Below are 21,432 nucleotides of genomic sequence, written 5' to 3'. Positions count from 1 at the left end.
TTTTTTTTTATTTTTTATATATACATATATTGCAGTTGCCTGGCTGCCCGTGTGTGAGAGGCTGCAGGCTCAGTCACAGACAGCACTGTGTGCACACCACTCATACAGGTGGCTAGACCTCCACTTATACCGTTACAGGGTGTCACTCACTCACAAATACCTCGCAGATAAAAAAAAATTATATTTAATATTTTTCTGTGATATAATCCCATTTGCAAGCCCGTGTGTGTCAGGCCCACACAGACTGTATTGTGGCTACTGGCTAGGCCTCCACTTATACAGTTACAGGGTGTCACTCACTCAAATACCTTTTAGATAAAAAAAAAATTCAATTTAATAAATGGACCCCAAATTGGGGACGTAACAGGGATTAAACTGATGAGAAGAGAGAACTACAGGAAATACCACTCATATCGGGTGGGACAGTAAATTGCACGGCGCAGACGCAGTGACCGTGGATTCAAACAAAGGGGAGGGAGCCAGCGTTTTTTTAACCATCTCCCCGTTTGAAAAATCAATTCAATTCACCTTTCGGGGACCCTTGGTGTTGTACGTGGCCGGGTGGAGGAAGAAACCTTCAATGACATCAGCGGGACATGGCTAGCTTGGTATCCAACCTTGTGCAAATGGGAAGTTTGCGGTTGTTTGCGGTGCATTAAAAGAGGAGTTTGGTCTGTCAATGTCTGCGAAGCGGGCGTAACCCTTACACTGCCTGATCAATACAACATCATACCTGATCATATACACACACTGGATGTTTTAAACCACGTTGTTCAAAATAAAATTGGATTGTTAGGTGATTTATGCCCTTTATGGATTAAAACCCAACTCTGCGTAAACTATGTCATTTTCCATGGGAGTTTTGCCATGGATCCCCCTCCGGCATGCCGCAGTCCAGGTGTTAGTCCCCTTGAAACAACTTTTCCATCACTATTGTGGCTAGAAAGAGTCCCTGTGTGTTTTATAATTCGCCTGTCTATTAAAGTTTATGGCGGTTCGCCCGTTCGTGAACATTTGCAGAAATTCGCGTTCGGCGTTCACGAACGGAAAATTTTATGTTCGCGACATCGCTAATGATGATTAAGGAAATAACTTTTTTCTTTGCTTTTTGGCTTTTTTGGAGATTGGGGGGGTGATTGGGAAATGTAGAGGAGAAACATGCTGTTAAATTTTTGTTCTTGAATGATGTTACTTTGTTTTATATGAAAAAGACAAAATGAAAAAAAAAGAAAGAAAATAACATGTCTGCAGGATGGTAAATTGTGATGTGAACCTGTATACTGTATAATATTGTTGGATTTTTACAAGTTATTTTTTTTTTTATAAAATACTGATATATTTAGAGTAAACACATCTGATAAAAATGTTCATTTTCTCAGAGGAAGAAGGGAAGCAACACCAGAAACCACCCAACCCTATTTTAAGAATGGGGCTGACATTACAGGAGGTCCTGATAAGGACTCTGAAGAAGCTGGAGGAGTCAAGTTTCCAGAGATTCATAAAGAATCTGAGTGTCTGGGAAGCCAGAGAAGAATATGAATATGAAAATATTCCAAAAAATGAACTGACTGGAAAGAATCCAGAACACATTGCTGGTCTGATCAATACATATTACAAATATGCCTATGGGGCTGAGGTGACACTAGCTATTCTGGAGGACATAGATGAGAAGAAGGTCCGAGAAGAGCTCCAGCAGGAGCTAAAGGAAGGTAAGAAATCATAATCTGCATCTTATAGTCCTGTCAGTCACCATAAAGATCTACTGTACTATCTCCTCCACCTACTCTACATGGACTACAAGCAGATTGTCTTTAGATTATTCTTTTAGTCCCTCACAGACCTCCACCAAATGGGTTTCTCTACAGCAAGGTGACATATTGTCATGGTAGTTGTTGACTGCCAAGAAACCCTGGAGAGAAGACTGAAACAGTTTTCACCACTCAATGAGCATTGTGTATAGAATTAAGGCAGTTTTCTTGTCTGGGGGGTCATGTGACAGGTCACATGATCACTGGATTGCTGAGACTAAGAGGGGGTTAGTGGCTCTATCCAAAGGCAGCATTATATGCCCAAATGTGTCAAAAATAAAAAAATCTGAAGATTTTTCTGACCTTTTGAAGGATGGGGTAAAGTTAATTTTAGTGGCTACAATTGTGTATTTAATATATTTACTGTCAAGTCAGAAAATGCTTAAACTGTATATGAAACTTGATGGTAGACAATGATGAACACAAAAAAAAACTATTTTAGTGTGATATATTATTACTAGAAAATATAGCTTAAAATGTAAAAAAAATCCCTTTTTTTCCTAACCAAGTCTAAAATTGTAAAAAAAAAAACAAAAAAAAAACATAATTTGTGTATAAACACAATATGAAAAAATCTGCACTATTCATAAAAAAACTGAAAAGAACACATACCCCTATCCCAAAAAATAAATACAAGAATCTAGGGACAGTTCACATCTCTGCTTCATTTTCCATTTCTGATACGTCAAGTAAAAAAGAAATTCTGTAACAAAAAAAAAAAGAATCCTGTGCATCAGTTATGCACATTTGCATTTGCTTTAGCCATTTCCGTCTGCGGACAGGATCTTTTTTTATTAATTTTTTTACAGGATCCTGTTTTTTTATTTTTTATCTTTTCAGTTATTCTGACAGAAGAACGGAAAGTTAAACAGATATGTGAACTCTTCCTTTAGTCTAACATATTTGGAAAAAAAAAAGTAGGGGTGTATTAACTGATAAAACAGCCAAGCGGCCTTGAAGGCCTCGTTCAGCTGCATGAAATAATACCTTGCACTTAGGGATCTGTTGCTTCATCCGGGAGAAAAAAGTACTTTTTAATACTTATGTAAATGAGAAGCTAAGTGCACTGAGGGCAGGCTCTAGACACACTGTGCTCTCTTGCTCTCCTGCTTCCTCTGCCAGTCCCTCCGTTTCCTTCTTGATTCTCTATGCCCGGTGAGATGATTATGCAGAAATCTGGCCCCATTTGAAAAGCTAGAACCACCCATCACAGTCCGCACATCAATGAGGAGCGAAGTGTGGCCGCACTGCCATGTATAACCTCTCTCATTAAGGGGCAGACTTACTAATGCTACTCAGAGCTATGCTATGGACACCTTCAGGGCGTTTACATTTTTTTTCTAATTGCAATTTACTCCTTTTAGGGCTAAAAAAAAAAAGATTTCATTGAGTCTTTATTAAAAATGCTCCGGCATTTTTGAGATTCAACAGTTAAAAATCAGTCTTCTTTTCAAGCTGTCACGTTGTGTTTTCTTTGAATCCCATCATCAGATGGCTAATGTGTAGCTCTTATCTGTGACTTCTTGACCTCATAAACCCTCATTAGAACTTTTAAAAAACTAATAGGAACATGTCTTAAAAAAAGTGTTTAAGTCAATAGTTATTTGTTCTGTTACCATTTCTATAAAAAAAACTTGGTTCTGTCACCACATCTATGTAGTAAGCTTGGTTCTATCACCGTATCTATGTAGTAAGCTTGGTTCTATCACCGTATCTATGTAGTAAGCTTGGTTCTATCACCGTATCTATGTAGTAGACTTGGTTCTGATACTATGTAGCAAATGTGGTTCTGTCATTGTACTTTTTCTATGTAGCAATCTTGGTTCTGTCATCACATCTATGTAGTAATCTTGGTTCTGTCATCACATCTATGTAGTAATCTTGGTTCTGTCATCACATCTATGTAGTAATCTTGGTTCTGTCATCACATCTATGTAGTAATCTTGGTTCTGTCATCACATCTATGTAGTAATCTTGGTTCTGTCATCACAGCTATGTAGTAATCTTGGTTCTGTCATCACATCTATGTAGCAATCTTTGTTCTGTTGCCATCACTATGTAGTAAGCGTGGTTCTGTCACTATGTAGTAAGATTGGTTCTATCACTATGTAGTAAGCGTGGTTCTGTCACTATGTAGTAAGATTGGTTCTATCACTATGTAGTAAGCGTGGTTCTGTCACTATGTAGTAAGATTGGTTCTATCACTATGTAGTAAGCGTGGTTCTGTCACTATGTAGTAAGATTGGTTCTATCACTATGTAGTAAGCGTGGTTCTGTCACTGTTCTTTTTCTATGTAGTAATCTTGGTTCTGTTGCCATCTCTATGTAGTAAGCTTGGGTCTATCCCTGTAGTTATGTAGTAATCTTGGTTCTGTCATCATACTGAATCTATGTAGTAATCTTGGTTCTGTTGCCATCTCTATGTAGTAGACTCGGTTCTATCACCGTATCTATGTAGTAATCTTAGTTATGTCAACGTATCTATGTAGTAATCTTAGTTCTGTCAATGTATCTATGTAGTAACCTTGATTCTGTCATTGTATCTGTGTAGTAAGCTTGGCTTTGTCACTGTATCTATGTAGTAACCTTTGTTCTGTCATTGTATCTGTATAGTAAGCTTGGTTCTGTTACCATATCTATGTAGTTATCCATATCCATATCTATGTAGTAATCTTGGTTCTGTCATCACATCTATGTAGTAATCTTGGTTCTGTCATCACATCTATGTAGTAATCTTGGTTCTGTCATCACATCTATGTAGTAATCTTGGTTCTGTCATCACATCTATGTAGTAATCTTGGTTCTGTCATCACATCTATGTAGTAATCTTGGTTCTGTTGCCATCTCTATGTAGTAAGCTTGGTTCTGTCCCTATGTAGTAAGATTGGTTTTATCACTATGTAGTAAGCTTGGTTCTGTCCCTATGTAGTAAGATTGGTTTTATCACTATGTAGTAAGCGTGGTTCTGTCACTGTACTTTTTCTATGTAGTAATCTTGGTTCTTTCACTGTATCTATGTAATAAGCTTGGTTCTGTTGCCATCTCTATGTAGTAAGCTTGGGTCTAACCCTGTAGTTATGTAGTAATCTTGGTTCTGTCATCATACTGTATCTATGTAGTAATCTTGGTTCTGTCACTATCTATAGGCACCACTGAGGACACTGTAGCTCTGAGGGGGTCGGCACCACTGAGGTCACTGTTGCTCTGAGGGGTCGGCACCACTGAGGACACTGTTGCTCTGAGGGGTCGGCACCACTGAGGTCACTGTTCCTCTGAGGGGGTAGGCACCACTGATGACACTGTAGCTCTGAGGGGGTCGGCACCACTGAGGTCACTGTTGCGCTGAGGGGTTGGCACCACTGAGGTCACTGTTGCTCTGAGGGGGTCAGCACCACTGAGGTCACTGTTGCTCTGAGGGGGTCGGCACCACTGAGGTCACTGTTGCTCTGAGGGTCGGCACCACTGAGGTCACTGTTGCTCTGAGGGGTCGGTACCACTGAGGTCACTGTTGCTCTGAGGGGTCGGCACCACTGAGGTCACTGTTGCTCTGAGGGGTCGGCACCACTGAGGTCACTGTTGCTCTGAGGGGTCGGCACCACTGAGGTCACTGTTGCTCTGAGGGGGTCGGTACCACTGAGGTCACTGTTGCTCTGAGGGTCGGCACCACTGAGGTCACTCTTGCTCTGAGGGGTCGGTACCACCGAGGTCACTGTTGCTCTGAGGGGTCAGCACCACTGAGGTCACTGTTGCTCTGAGGGGTCGGCACCACTGAGGACACTGTTGCTCTGAGGGGTCGGCACCACTGAGGACACTGTTGCTCTGAGGGGGTCGGTACCACTGAGGTCACTGTTGCTCTGAGGGGTCGGCACCACTGAGGTCACTGTTGCTCTGAGGGGTCGGCACCACTGAGGTCACTGTTGCACTGAGGGTCGGCACCACTGAGGTCACTCTTGCTCTGAGGGGTCGGTACCACCGAGGTCACTGTTGCTCTGAGGGGTCGGCACCACTGAGGTCACTGTTGCTCTGAGGGGTCGGCACCACTGAGGTCACTGTTGCTCTGAGGGTCGGCACCACTGAGGTCACTCTTGCTCTGAGGGGTCGGTACCACCGAGGTCACTGTTGCTCTGAGGGGTCGGCACCACTGAGGTCACTGTTGCTCTGAGGGGTCGGCACCACTGAGGACACTGTTGCTCTGAGGGGGTCGGAACCACTGAGGACACTGTTGCGCTGAGGGGGTCGGCACCACTGAGGACACTGTTGCGCTGAGGGGTCGGTACCACCGAGGTCACTGTTGCTCTGAGGGGGTCGGTACCACTGAGGACACTGTTGCGCTGAGGGGGTCGGCACCACTGAGGACACTGTTGCGCTGAGGGGTCGGTACCACTGAGGTCACTGTTGCACTGAGGGGTCGGTACCACCGAGGTCACTGTTGCTCTGAGGGGTCGGCACCACTGAGGTCACTGTTGCTCTGAGGGGTCAGCACCACTGAGGACACTGTTGCTCTGAGGGGGTCGGTACCACTGAGGACACTGTTGCTCTGAGGGGGTCGGTACCACCGAGGTCACTGTTGCTCTGAGGGGGTCGGCACCACTGAGGTCACTGTTGCTCTGAGGGGGTCGGTACCACTGAGGACACTGTTGCTCTGAGGGGGTCGGCACCACTGAGGTCACTGTTGCTCTGGGGGTCGGCACCACTGAGGACACTGTTGCTCTGAGGGGGTCGGCACCACTGAGGTCACTGTTGCTCTGAGGGTCGGCACCACTGAGGTCACTGTTGCAGTGATTTTATGAGGTTTAAAGGGTTTGTCCTAAGATCGATATTTATCACCTGTCGTTAAAGAGGACCCCGCACCTCTCCTGATTTGTCTGTTTTGGTAACTACTTGCACCCTCCATGTAATAACAATCCTGGATCATCTATTCTTATGACCTTATGTTGCACAATTCCTTTGTTATTCCTGTTATTAGTTATGAATGACTTGCTGGCAGTGTGCAGTGAAGGTCCAGATGGGTGTGCCTGACATTATTCAATCAGTGCTGTCAACTGGTAACACCCAGCTGGACCTTTATTGCAGACTACTAGCAATTCGTTCATAAGTTCTAGTAGGAATAATAGAGGAATGGCACAATATAGAATCACAAGAATTGACTCCTCAGAATTGTTATTGCATGGGAAATGCAAGTCGTTACTAAAACAGACATGTCCCCTTCAAGTACATGATCACTGGGGCCCCCACCTTGGTTACCATGTTCTAGTGTTCTCTGGGTCAAGTATGGAGGGGTAAATAGTGTTGATCTTGGGACAATCCCTTTAGTTTTTGCTGTTGTTTCTGTGCCTCTGGTCACTGGAGTTTGCCCACCAAAGTTTTGTCCTTGTAGATGAGCTCTCAGGTGGGTATGTCGGTGCCACCGGGGCTGTTGGTAGACTCTGAAGAGACCTGACGCACTGGCGCGGAGCAGGACACAATGGATGGTGGTGCATGCTGGTGCCAAGGGTACAAGCGAAAGACGTAGGCACATACCTCTGGTGCCAGGTGCTCGCACCGCCACAGTCACATGTTGTGGATCTGGATGATGTCATCACGCAGTGATAACCACTGATCTAGGGTGCAGCAACCTTTGGTACTCCAGCGCTGCTGTGAAACTACAACACCCAGCATGCACACTTGCTCAGCTGTTCTTGTAACTCCTAAAGAAGTGAAATGAGGATACTGGGAGTTGTAGTTTCAGAACAGCTGGAGTGCCGGAGGTTGCTGATCCCTGATCTAGAGGCTGTTTTGTGCTATGCTTGATCTTGCTATAAAGGAGAGTTTATCTTCCAGGACCAGGTTGCCCCATCTCATGCCACAAAATTGCCACCACCGCTGTGGTTATTGGATTATACAGTTTTGCAGCGAAGACTTCATGCGCTTGGCAGACGGACTGTATGTCCTGGAGGCTCTAAATGGCCACATGCAGTCTTTGTAGCACCATGTGCCGCCATGCAGCGCCGCGTTACAGATCCTTATAGCAGCGTCTGATGGAACGTGCTGCAATGAATCCTTGATTGATTCATAAGAAAGCTGACAGGTGACATAGAGGTCTATGGGTGACAGGTCTGTCCGTTATGGAGGTTGTATGGAGGTCTCCTGTTGGCGTGTCCAGCGCTGGGACCCCCGCTGACTTCTATAAGCAGGAGTCTGAAGCGCTCAGCCACTTTTCCACACTCCTCAGCACCCTAGTGAAGACGGTCACCTAGATGTTCTTTTGAGGCCGTCTTCAGTACCGCACTCAGCAGGGAGGAGAGGCAGCGCTTCAGACTCATCATTAGAGAGGAAATCAAGGTGCTCAGATCCGGGACCCCCACTATATTTCACAGCAAGGCCACTTACCCCGCCAGTAAGGATCATGCGCCTCCTTCCTCACTTCAGAGCGGCGTGCCATAAGCTCCGGCAGTCGGCTCAAACTGACCAATAACAAAGCTCCTTACTGTAAGGAGCCTTGTTATTGGTTGTTTCAGGCAGCAGCGCTCGCTGCACTGATGAATGGCAGGGAAAAGTCTAAGGCGTATCGGTACGCCTTAGACTTTTTCCAGGGAGTAAAATGGGCTGAACAGGCGTCTATGACGCTTGTACAGGCGTTATTTCGACCTCTGAACGTATCTATGTAGTAATCTTGGTTCTGTTACCATATCTATGTAGTAGACTTGGTTCTGTTACCATATCTATGTAGTAATCTTGGTTCTGTTACCATATCTATGTAGTAATCTTGGTTCTGTTACCATATCTATGTAGTAGACTTGGTTCTGTTACCATATCTGTGTAGTAATCTTGGTTCTGCCACCGTATCTATGTAGTAATCTTGGTTCTGTTACCATATCTATGTAGTAGACTTGGTTCTGTTACCATATCTATGTAGTAATCTTGGTTCTGCCACCGTATCTATGTAGTAATCTTGGTTCTGTTACCATATCTATGTAGTAGACTTGGTTCTGTTACCATATCTATGTAGTAGACTTGGTTCTGTTACCATATCTATGTAGTAGACTTGGTTCTGTTACCATATCTATGTAGTAGACTTGGTTCTGTTACCATATCTATGTAGTAGACTTGGTTCTGTTACCATATCTATGTAGTAATCTTGGTTCTGTTACCATATCTATGTAGTAGACTTGGTTCTGTTACAATATCTATGTAGTAATCTTGGTTCTGTTACCATATCTATGTAGTAGACTTGGTTCTGTTACCATATCTATGTAATAATCTTGGTTCTGTTACCATATCTATGTAGTAGACTTGGTTCTGTTACCATATCTATGTAGTAATCTTGGTTCTGTTACCATATCTATGTAGTAATCTTGGTTCTGTTACCATATCTATGTAGTAATCTTGGTTCTGTTACCATATCTATGTAGTAATCTTGGTTCTGCCACCGTATCTATGTAGTAATCTTGGTTCTGTTACCATATCTATGTAGTAGACTTGGTTCTGTTACCATTTCTATGTAGTAATCTTGGTTCTGCCACCGCATCTATGTAGTAATCTTGGTTCTGTTACCATATCTATGTAGTAGACTTGGTTCTGTTACCATATCTATGTAGTAGACTTGGTTCTGTTACCATATCTATTTAGTAGACTTGGTTCTGTTACCATATCTATGTAGTAGACTTGGTTCTGTTACCATATCTATGTAGTAGACTTGGTTCTGTTACCATATCTATGTAGTAATCTTGGTTCTGTTACCATATCTATGTAGTAGACTTGGTTCTGTTACCATATCTATGTAATAATCTTGGTTCTGTTACCATATCTATGTAGTAGACTTGGTTCTGTTACCATATCTATGTAGTAATCTTGGTTCTGTTACCATATCTATGTAGTAATCTTGGTTCTGTTACCATATCTATGTAGTAGACTTGGTTCTGTTACCATATCTATGTAGTAGACTTGGTTCTGTTACCATATCTATGTAGTAGACTTGGTTCTGTTACCATATCTATGTAGTAGACTTGGTTCTGTTACCATATCTATGTAGTAGACTTGGTTCTGTTACCATATCTATGTAGTAGACTTGGTTCTGTTACCATATCTATGTAGTAGACTTGGTTCTGTTACCATATCTGCAGGGCCGGACTGGGGATAAAAACCAGCCCTGGAAAAAGTTGCATACCAGCCCCACAGCTTTGCGTCATTATTTACTTGTTTATAATAGGAGAAAGCATTCATTTAAAAACATGTGTGTAAACACGAATATGAACTTTGCCCCATGATAGCTCTTTTGTAGAACCCCCATAAAAACTTAGTTACTTGACTTGGCCCTTGGGGATCTCGGACGCCACTTCAATACTTGGCCGGGGGCTCGGCGGAGCTGATGTGTTTTATCCTAATGAGAAAGACTTCATAATAAGGATTTGGAGAAGGGGGCAGAGAGATAGCAGAGCAGGGAGAGGCTGGTGCTGCTACTAGGGGGTCATACCATGGGGGAGTAATGAAGCCCACCATAATGCCCCCCCCCAGTAGTAATAATTCTCCTTATAATGTGCAAAACATACCCCTTTGTAATGCCCCCAGTTGAGCTAATGTTCCCATAATGTGCCAATATAAAATACCCCTTCTCAGTGCCCCCGTAGATGACCCCCATAGTGCTCCTCACCCCCTTCCCCATAGTACCCACCATAATGTATATAGATGCCCCCAATCATGTGCCAGTAATAAGAGCCCCCCCACCATCATGTGCCAGTAGCCAGAGCCCCCCCATATCATGTGCCAGTAGCCCCCACTTATCATATGCCAGTAGCCGCCCCTTATGTGCCAGTAGACGCCCCTTATGTGCCAGTAGACGCCCCTTATGTGCCAGTAGCCCCCCTTATCATGTGCCAGTAGCCCCCTTATCATGTGCCAGTAGCCCCCCTTATGTGCCAGTAGCCGCCCCTTATGTGCCAGTAGCCGCCCCTTATGTGCCAGTAGCCCCCCTTTATGTGCCAGTAGCCCCCCTTTATGTGCCAGTAGCCCCCCTTATCATGTGCCAGTAGCCCCCCTTATCATGTGCCAGTAGCCCCCCTTATGTGCCAGTAGCCCCCCTTATGTGCCAGTAGCCCCCATCATGTGCCAGTAGTCCCCCTTATGTGCCAGTAGCCCCCCTTATCATGTGCCAGTAGCCCCCCTTATCATGTGCCAGTAGCCCCCCTTATGTGCCAGTAGCCCCCCTTATGTGCCAGTAGCCCCCATCATGTGCCAGTAGTCCCCCTTATGTGCCAGTAGCCCCCCTTATCATGTGCCAGTAGCCCCCCATCATGTGCCAGTAGTCCCCCTTTTGTGCCAGTAGCCCCCATAAAGTGACAGTAGTCCCCCTTATGTGCCAGTAGCCACCCTTATGTGCCAGTAGCCATCCTTATGTACCAGTAGCCCCCCTTATGTGCCAGTAGCCCCCCTTATCATGTTCCAGCCCAGTAGTCCCCCCTTATCATGTGCCAGCCCAGTAGTCCCCCCTTATCATGTGCTAGCCCTGTAGTCCCCCCTTATCATGTGCCAGCCCAGTAGTCCCCCCTTATCATGTGCCAGCCCAGTAGTCCCCCCCTTATCATGTGCCAGCCCAGTAGCCACCCTTATCATGTGCCAGCCCAGCCCAGTAGTCCCCCCTTATCATGTGCCAGCCCAGTAGTCCCCCTTATCATGTGCCAGCCCAGCCCAGTAGTCCCCCCCTTATCATGTGCCAGCCCAGTATTGTACCTATATAAAAAAAATATATAAAACACTTATACTTACTTCCAGCGATGCGATTCCGGCCTGTGTCCCTCGCTATACGGCTCAGGCGGCACAATGACGTCATTGCACCGGCCTCTGATAGGCTGCCAGCACTAGGCCGGCAGCCTATCAGAGGAACCTCTCCCTCCTGTGCCGCAGCACAGACATCTGTATCGCCATCCTGAGGACGGCAATACAGATCACTATGGAGATGAGCGCTTCCACAATGGAAGCGCTCATCTCCTGCTCTGCCCTGCCGCCGGCTGCCCCCACTTGTCACCAGGGCCGATATCCGGCAGGCTAGTCCGGCCCTGCATATCTGTGTAGTAGACTTGGTTCTGTCATTGTATCTGTGTAGTAAGCTTGGTTCTGTTACCGTATCTATGTAGTAAGTTTTGTTCTGGTATGCTTATTGTATCTATGCAGTATTGGACTGTTATTGGGTCTGCATTCTTCATAAAGTCCAGGGCGCATGGAAGCCTTTATGCACCCCTGGGCCTGCAAATCAAAAAGGAGAGGGAGCAGTTTGGAAAAGGGAGCAGGAGGCAGAACAACACACAAAGTGGCTTGGTTCCACCCAAGATACACTAAGTTGCTAATTTACATATTAATTAAAAGTTGTTACCGAAATATCCTGGTTCTGGACCACTTAAGTTACCTAAATATGGATTCTGGTAGAATAACGTGTGACTTTTATTGTTTATATTTACAGTAGATATTCTACGACAAGGACTTGGAACCAGAATGTTTACAGGTAAGAAGAAGTTTGTTACGTACAATGTTCAGATTGACTGTATATTTGCTGCTTTACAGTAATTCATTTACAGACGAGTGCCTCATATAATGCAGGAGGCTTAATACAGTAAGTTGTAGAGGTCCCTCTGTGCCCCTTACAGTTTACCATTCCCATAATTCATAGAGTTGACCTGGATGAATTATGAAATGTCAGCTTTGTGCTGCTCAGTATTTCTCACTCACGTTCTTCTCTACACTTACACATATAGTCATATATAACACTTTATCTTCTTCTCAAGATCTCTGCCTTACATCATTTAAGGAAAATGTTCCTGCTCATATCTAGAAGCTATAACGTCACCCCCATTCATAGTATTATGTAGCTTGTTAGCATGTGAACAGCTTTCACAAAAATCGGTGCACTACAGGGAAAATGCAATAGACCATATATGATGACACCCTCACCCTGGTATTAAAATGAGACTTTAACCAATATATTCTGTGGCAGACCTCTCTGCCTTTGGATTACTATATAAACCCTGATTTGTCTGTTTTTTCAGCGGTTGCTGGTTGTTTGCCCAGATCAGAGCTATCCAGGGATGTGTAGTTTATGGGGATATGTGCGGTTTTGGGGTGTTTTCTGTGTTTTGGGAAAGGTGTGCGTTTTCTGCCTGTAAGTGATTAAGTTGGCCCATTGTGTTTGTTAATTGTATCACAGGCAGAGCCCATTGTGTTTGTTAATTGTATCACAGGCAGAGCCCATTGTGTTTGTTAATTGTATCACAAGCAGAGGGGGGGGGGGGGTTGTAAACATTTGGTGTAAGACCTGCATAAAAGGCTGACATGTAGCCCCATTAAACAGTTTCTGCATGACCCTCAATACAGAGCCTTGTCTCGTACTGGGGGGGGGGGATAATTTGTATGATTCCTGTTCGGCGCCTAGTGTTCGGTAGCTGACTTTATATTCGGTAAAAACAGCTTTGGTGGCGTTAACCCCTTTACCTACTAGGGGGTGCCGTAACATATTCTTATCAAGAACATACCGGAGCCCGGGCACCATGTCAAGGTCTCTCAAGTGGCACGGGACCTAACGCTAACCTACCTATGCCGCATGGGCAATTTGTGAATTTATGTTTATTTAGCCACAACCACACATTTTGTGTAGGATGGTTTTGTTGTACATGTGGTCCGCTGCAGGCATCCTCCACTGTATGCACTGGTGCGGGGGCAGTATCCTCCATTGTATGCACAGTTGCTGGGTATTGCTGTTAGCAACAGATCACATGTGCAGGATCTGCTCCCCCAATCATAGGTGCGCAGCAGCATATGGGGTTCTGAGCATTTTCTGCCATCTAAGACCACTTAACCTAGTGTTTTTTTTATGTAATCAGCTTTGAGGCAAAATATGAAAAACATGTAAAGCTGAGCAGAAAAAAGGAAATGGGCATGGGAATGACGGGTGGTTTGTTTTAGTGTGGATGGCAGCAGATATGACAGCTTTGTATTTTGGTATATAGTGACAGGAGCAGAGGGAGAACAGAGACCCTCATCTGATTGTGTAAAACTGCCCCTTGCTGCCTGGCAGCACCCGATCTCTTACAGGGGGCTGTGATTCGCACAGGTGCTGCACCTGAGGGGTTAATTGTGCATATCATAGCCCCCTATAAGAGATCAGAGGCTGCCAGGCAGCAGGGGGAAAACCCCCCTCCCTCCCCAGTTTTAATTTCATTGGTGGCCAGTGCGCCCCCCCCCCGGCCCCCCTCCCTCTATTGTAATATCATTGGTGGCCAGTGTGCGGCCTCCCCCGGCCCCCCCTCCCTCCCTCTATTGTATTATCATTGGTGGCCAGTGTGCGCCCCCCCCTCTATTGTATTAATATCATTGGTGGCCAGTGTGCGGCCTCCCCTCCCCCCCGATCATTGGTGGCAGTGGAGAGTTCCGATCGGAGTCCCAGTTTAATCGCTCTGGGGCTCCGATCGGTAACCATGGCAACCAGGACGCTACTGCAGGCCTGGTTGCCATGGTTACTTAGCAATATTACAATATTAGAAGCATCATACTTACCTGCTGCGCTGTCTGTGACCGGCCGGGAGCTCCTCCTACTGGTAAGTGACCGATCATTAAGCAATGCGCCGCACAGACCTGTCACTTACCAGTAGGAGGAGCTCCCGGCCGGTCACAGACAGCAGGTTAGTATGATGCTTCTAATATTGTAATATTGCTAAGTAACCATGGCAACCAGGTCTGCAGTAGCGTCCTGGTTGCCATGGTTACCGATCGGAGCCCCATCGATTAAACTGGGACTCCGATTGGAACTCTCCGCTGCCACCAATGATCGGGGGGGGGGGGAGAGGGGAGGCCGCACACTGGCTACCAATGATATTACAATAGAGGGAGGGAGGGGGGGCGCACACTGGCCACCAATGATAATACAATAGAGGGAGGGAGGGGGGGCCGGGGGGCCGCACACTAGCCACCAATGATAATACAATAATGGGAGGGAGGGGGGGCTGGGGGAGGCCGCACACTGGCCACCAATGATATTACAATAGAGGGAGGGAGGGGGGCCAGGGGTGGGGGCCGCACACTTGCCACCAATGATATTCAAACTGGGTAGGGAGGGGGGTCTGCCCCCTGCTGCCTGGCAGCCCCTGATCTCTTACAGGGGGCTATGATATGCACAATTAACCCCTTAGGTGCAGCACCTGAGGGGTTAATTGTGCGGATCACAGCCCCCTGTAAGAGATCGGGTGCTGCCAGGCAGCAGGGGGCAGTCATGTACACAGTTCGTAGTATATTCTAACTAGAAGCGTCCCCATCACTATGGGAACGCCTCTGTGTTAGAATATACTGTCGGATATGAGTTTCACGATCTAACTCATATCTGAAAGTTTATTCTAACATAGAGGCGATGGGGACGCTTCAAGTTAAAATATACCATCGGATTGGAGAAAACTCTGATCCTATGGTATATTAACTCCTGACTTTACATTGAAAGTCAATGGGGGACGGATCCGTTTGAAATTGCACCATATTGTGTCAACGTCAAACGGATCCGTCCCCATTGACTTGCAATGTAATTCAGGACGGATCCGTTTGGCTCCGCACGGCCAGGCGGACACCAAAACAACTTTTTTTTCATGTCCGTGGATCCTCCAAAAATCAAGGAAGACCCACGGACGAAAAAACGGTCACGGATCACGGACCAACGGAACCCCGTTTTGCGGACCGTGAAAAAATACTGTTGTGTGCATGAGGCCTTAGGTAGATGTTTGTATGACCTGTCCTGCAATCCATTTTTATCACAAATCCAGAAAATTTGGGTAAACCGCAAATTAAAAGTATTTCCGTTAATTAACCGGTATAAATGATGAGCATGTCATAAATGTATGGTGTGGAAGACACATTGCCATCGAAATGATGAGCATGTCATAAATGTATCTGTAATACCGACACACACAGCCCAAAACCACTTGTAGATTTGGTTCACATGGGCCTTACTCGTGTTCTGCCCAGGACAGCCCAAAAATGCAGATATACCGTAGTTTATGAAAGTTAGAGACGATCCATGCAGTTTCAGGACTGATAACAATCTCTGTACAGTGCCCTGGAATCTATTAGTGCTATTGAAAATGAATAAAAAAAATCCCTCAATAAATACAGTGAGGAAATATCAAAGACTTGTAGATGGAGAAGAGGAAGAAGATAAAACCTCCATTATACAAGGATAGGTGTAGATTTATTATCAAGGTTTGTGATGAGATTTTAGATCACTGCAAATTCCTAAATGAAACATTGTATAAAACATGGAGGACATCCTTGGACATGTAATGATCTCGTGTCTTTCTCCTTCTTTTCTTCTCTCTCTCTAAAGACAGGGTAAACTTTATATGCTATGACAGATTAGATTTAGATCTTATGATGGCGCTAATTGATACAAATTCAGTTCTACATGATCTCCGGGACCAGGATCTACTGACTCAGGATCAGTTCAATGATGTGGTGGAAAAGGAGACCTGGAACGATCTGTATGATATTATCAGAACCTGGGAGGACACTGAGAAGTATATGGCTCATACGGTTCTTAAAAAATATTCCAGTGGTAAGTCTAGAAAATAATGATAATAATAATCTTTATTTATATAGCACCATTTTGTTCCACATCACTTTACAATCAGAGGGCTCGCGTACAGTGCAAAATCAGATGTTACATATAAGTAATTCAACACTCCAATTTGAGTGAGTGCCCTGCTCACAAGGGCTTACAAGTAGGGGAGATCTACTAGGTAAACAGTGCTTGGTTTGTACAATGGTCAAGCCAGCTTAACTAATAGGAGAGAAAATCTAAAGCTGCATGGGACAGCCACTGCCTCAGCTGCCTCAGGTTTGAATGGGGCCTTCTCCAGACCACATGTTTGAGCTCGTTCCACAGGCTCATAGAAGGCACTTCAGAGTAATCCAATGCATTGCTCTTGCCATTCTTGAATGTTTTTAGTTGTGTTTTGCGGCATTCTCCTTTTGGAGAACCTATGACCTGCGAGTGAGAGCAAACTTTCTGACGCTGCACAGCACATTTTACTCCAGAATGCCTTGATAGTGTTGAGATTTCATTGTACCCTGCACAGATTCAAGCCCCAAAAAGCATCCTCCTTATGTTTCACAGTAGGTACAATGGGGATCATTTATTATATATTTTCACACTGGTCTTAAGTGTGTCTTTGCTGCTGGAGGAAGCACCACACAACTTTGGCATGCCCTACAGCAGCTCCCTTACTTGGGTAGATTTGAGCTATTTTCTGTGCCTAAAACTGGTATATAAAATAATGACTGAGACGCGCCTGCCGGGCCACCCTGTTCCCCATCCACACCACACCCTCTTTCCTCAATCTGTCAGAAATGTGGCGTGAGCAGAGAAGTTGTAGATTTTACTGCAAAATGGCAAGCAACAATCTAAAGGACATTCTCCCACAAGCTTTGTTGCATGTCAATATGCATTTTAGCAAATTCCAGTCTTGCTTTTTTTATGCTTTGCTATTTACAGTGGTTTCCTCTTCGGTTGTCTTCCATTAAGTCTACTTTGGTGAAGACAGCAATGGATGATGCGATCTTAGACTGATGTACCTTGACCTTGGAGTTCACCTCTAATCTCTTTGGAAGTTGTTCTGGGATTTTTGGTTACGATTAGGGATGAGCGAACCCGAACTGTATAGTTCGGGTTCGTACCGAATTTTGGGGTGTCCGTGACACGGACCCGAACCCGGACATTTTCGTAAAAGTCGGGGTTCGGGTTCGGTGTTCGTCGCTTTCTTGGCGCTTTTTGAAAGGCTGCAAAGCAGCCAATCAACAAGCTTCATACTACTTGCCCCAAGAGGTCATCACAGCCATGCCAACTATTGGCATGGCTGTGATTGGCCAGAGCACCATGTGACCCAGCCTCTATTTAAGCTGGAGTCACGTAGCGCCGCCCGTCACTCTGCTCTGATCAGCATAGGGAGAGGTTGCAGCTGCGACGTTAGGGCGAGATTAGGCTGATTAACTCCTCCAAAAGACTTCATTCAGTGATCGATCTGCAGCTGTGGATGATTGAACTGCCGCTATTGAATTGCTCACTGTTTCTAGGCTGCCCAGAGCGTTTTTCAGTCACTTTTTCCTGGTGTGATCGGCGGCCATTTTGTGTCTTGTGGTGTGCCATCACAAGCTGCCACCAAGTGTATTTAACCCTCAATGGTGAGGTTGTTTTTTGGCTAAATCCTACATCAGGATGAAGCTGTCACACCAAGTGCATTTAACCAGCAATAGTCTGGTTATTTTTTGGCCATATACTACATCAGGGGCAAGCTGTCACCAAGTGCATTTAACCCTCAATGGTGTGGTTGTTTTTTGGCTAAATCCTACATCAGGGTGAAGCTGTCACACCAAGTGCATTTAACCAGCAATAGTCTGTTTATTTTTTGGCCATATACTACATCAGGGGCAAGCTGTCACCAAGTGCATTTAACCCTCAATGGTGTGGTTGTTTTTTGGCTAAATCCTACATCAGGGTCAAGCTGTCACACCAAGTGCATTTAACCAGCAATAGTGTGGCTATTTTTTGGCCATATCCCAGTCTAGTTCTGTCAGTAAACGTATACCTGTCACCCAGCGCCTAAATACTAGGCCTCAAATTTATATCCAGCTAAATCTGTCGTTACTGCTCTGGCTGGTCAAGTTATTTAGCGTCCGTCAAAGCACAGTTTTTGTTCTGGGTTGAAATACAATTCCCAATTTAGCAATTTCCTAATTTAGTGGTTTCTGCTGTATCAGGCCTACTTTAAATTTATCCCTAAAAGGGTATATCAGATTCAAGGTGCACATAGGGTCATTCTGAATAACTTCACACACACGCTACTGTGCATTTCCAAGTCTAATTCTGTCAGTAAACCTATATCTGTCACCCAGTGCCTAAATACTAGGCCTCAAATTTATATCCAGCTAAATCTGTCGTTACTGGTGTGGCTGGTCAAGTTATTTAGTGTCCATCAAAGCACAGTTTTTGTTCTGGGTTGAAATACAATTCCCAATTTAGCAATTTCCTAATTTAGTAGTTTCTGCTGTATCAGGCCTACTTTAAATTTATCCCTAAAAGGGTATATCAGATTCAAGGTGCACATAGGGTCATTCTGAATAACTTCACACACACGCTACTGTGCATTTCCAAGTCTAATTCTGTCAGTAAACCTATACCTGTCACCCAGCGCCTAAATAATAGGCCTCAAATTTATAGTCAGCTAAATCTGTGGTTACTGCTGTGCCTGTATTAGTGTAATACGGTACCTAAATAGATAGCCAGATAGTGTTAGTTGTCTTTAAAAAAAGGCCTGAATTTGAATTCAATACATTGGGTCAAATAATATTTTTGTTGTTGTGGTGAACGATAACAATGAGGAAAACATCTAGTAAAGGACGCGGACATGGTCGTGGTGGTGTTAGTGGACCCTCTGGTGCTGGGAGAGGACGTGGCCGTTCTGCCACAGCCACACGTCCTAGTGTACCAACTACCTCAGGTCCCAGTAGCCGCCATAATTTACAGTGATATTTGGTGGGGCCCAATGCCGTTCTAAGGATGGTAAGGCCTGAGCAGGTACAGGCATTAGTCAATTGGGTGGCCGACAGTGGATCCAGCACGTTCACATTATCTCCCACCCAGTCTTTTGCAGAAAGCGCACAGATGGCGCCTGAAAACCAAGCCCATCAGTCTGTCACATCACCCCCATGCATACCAGGGAAACTGTCTGAGCCTCAAGTTATGCAGCAGTCTCTTATGCTGTTTGAAGACTCCGCTGGCAGGGTTTCCCAAGGGCATCCACCCAGCCCTTCCCAAGCGGTGGAAGACATAGAATGCACTGATGATGAGGACATGGGAATACCACCTCAGCATGTCTCTGATGATGACGAAACACAGGTGCCAACTGCTGCGTCTTTCTGCAGTGTGCAGACTGAACAGGAGGTCAGGGATCAAGACTGGGTGGAAGACGATGCAGGGGACGATGAGGTCCTAGACCCCACATGGAATGAAGGTCGTGCCACTGACTTTCACAGTTCAGAGGAAGAGGCAGTGGTGAGACCGAGCCAACAGCGTAGCAAAAGAGGGAGCAGTGGGCAAAAGCAGAACACCCGCCGCCAAGAGACTCCGCCTGCTACTGACCGCCGCCATCTGGGACCGAGCACCCCAAAGGCAGCTTCAAGGAGTTCCCTGGCATGGCACTTCTTCAAACAATGTGCTGACGACAAAACCCGAGTGGTTTGCACGCTATGCCATCAGAGCCTGAAGCGAGGCATTAACGTTCTGAACCTTAGCACAACCTGCATGACCAGGCACCTGCATGCAAAGCATGAACTGCAGTGGAGTAAACACCTTAAAACCAAGGAAGTCACTCAGGCTCCCCCTGCTACCTCTTCTGCTGCTGCCGCCTCGGCCTCTTCTGCTGCTGCCGCCTCGGTCTCTTCTGCTGCTGCCGCCTCTGCCTCTTCCTCCGCCTCTGGAGGAATGTTGGCACCTGCCGCCCAGCAAACAGGGGATGTACCACCACCACCTCCGTCACCAAGCATCTCAACCATGTCACACGGCAGCGTTCAGCTCTCCATCTCACAAACATTTGAGAGAAAGCGTAAATTCCCAACTAGTCGCTTGCTGTCCCACAGTATGTTGTTCCTAGCCGGCACTACTTCTCCAAGAGAGCTGTGCCTTCCCTGCACAACCAAGTATCCGATAAAATCAATTGTGCGCTGCGCAACGCCATCTGTGGCAAGGTCCACCTAACCAAAGATACGTGGACCAGTAAGCATGGCCAGGGACGCTATATCTCCCTAACTGCACACTGGGTAAATGTAGTGGCAGCTGGGCCCCAGGCGGAGAGCTGTTTGGCGCACGGCTGTTTGGCGCACCTCCTCCTTCTCGGCTTCCTCCTCCTCTTCTTCCACCTGCTCATCCAGTCAGCCACACACCTTCACCACCAACTTCAGCACAGCCCGGGGTAAACGTCAGCAGGCCATTCTGAAACTCATATGTTTGGGGGACAGGCCCCACACCGCACAGGAGTTGTGGCGGGGTATAGAACAACAGACCGACGAGTGGTTGCTGCCGGTGAGCCTCAAGCCCGGCCTGGTGGTGTGTGATAATGGGCGAAATCTCGTTGCAGCTCTGGGACTAGCCGGTTTGACGCACATCCCGTGCTTGGCGCATGTGCTGAATTTGGTGGTGCAGAAGTTCATTCACAACTACCCCGACATGTCAGAGCTGCTGCATAAAGTGCGGGCCGTCTGTTCGCGCTTCCGGCGTTCACATCCTGCCGCTGCTCGCCTGTCTGCGCTACAGCGTAACTTCGGCCTTCCCGCTCACCGCCTCATATGCGACGTGCCCACTAGGTGGAACTCCACCTTGCACATGCTGGACAGACTGTGCGAGCAGCAGCAGGCCATAGTGGAGTTTCAGCTGCAGCACGCACGGGTCAGTCGCACTACGGAACAGCACCACTTCACCACCAATGACTGGGCCTCCATGCGAGACCTGTGTGCCCTGTTGCGCTGTTTCGAGTACTCCACCAACATGGCCAGTGGCGATGACGCCGTTATCAGCGTTACAATACCACTTCTATGTCTCCTTGAGAAAACACTTAGGGCGATGATGGAA

At 46.0% G+C, this 21,432-nt stretch overlaps 1 protein-coding gene across 3 annotated transcripts in view; it reads left to right on the top strand.

Moving 5' to 3' along the window:
- LOC122927080 overlaps window positions 1–21,432 on the top strand; it is a 216,483-nt gene that overhangs the window by 42,534 nt on the left and 152,517 nt on the right. For 2 of the 3 annotated variants that reach the window (XM_044278655.1, XM_044278653.1), the window contains exons 5-7: window positions 1,380–1,709; window positions 12,241–12,282; window positions 16,138–16,365. In XM_044278655.1, the coding sequence (XP_044134590.1) occupies window positions 1,380–1,709; window positions 12,241–12,282; window positions 16,138–16,365 (600 nt within the window). The remainder of the gene's footprint in view (window positions 1–1,379; window positions 1,710–12,240; window positions 12,283–16,137; window positions 16,366–21,432) is intronic. The other variant, XM_044278654.1, reaches the window with a different exon arrangement.

This window comes from Bufo gargarizans, chromosome 2 (assembly GCF_014858855.1).
Source record: "Bufo gargarizans isolate SCDJY-AF-19 chromosome 2, ASM1485885v1, whole genome shotgun sequence".
Classification (NCBI taxonomy): Eukaryota; Metazoa; Chordata; class Amphibia; order Anura; family Bufonidae; genus Bufo; species Bufo gargarizans.
This window is presented reverse-complemented; position numbering and strand designations above follow the sequence as displayed.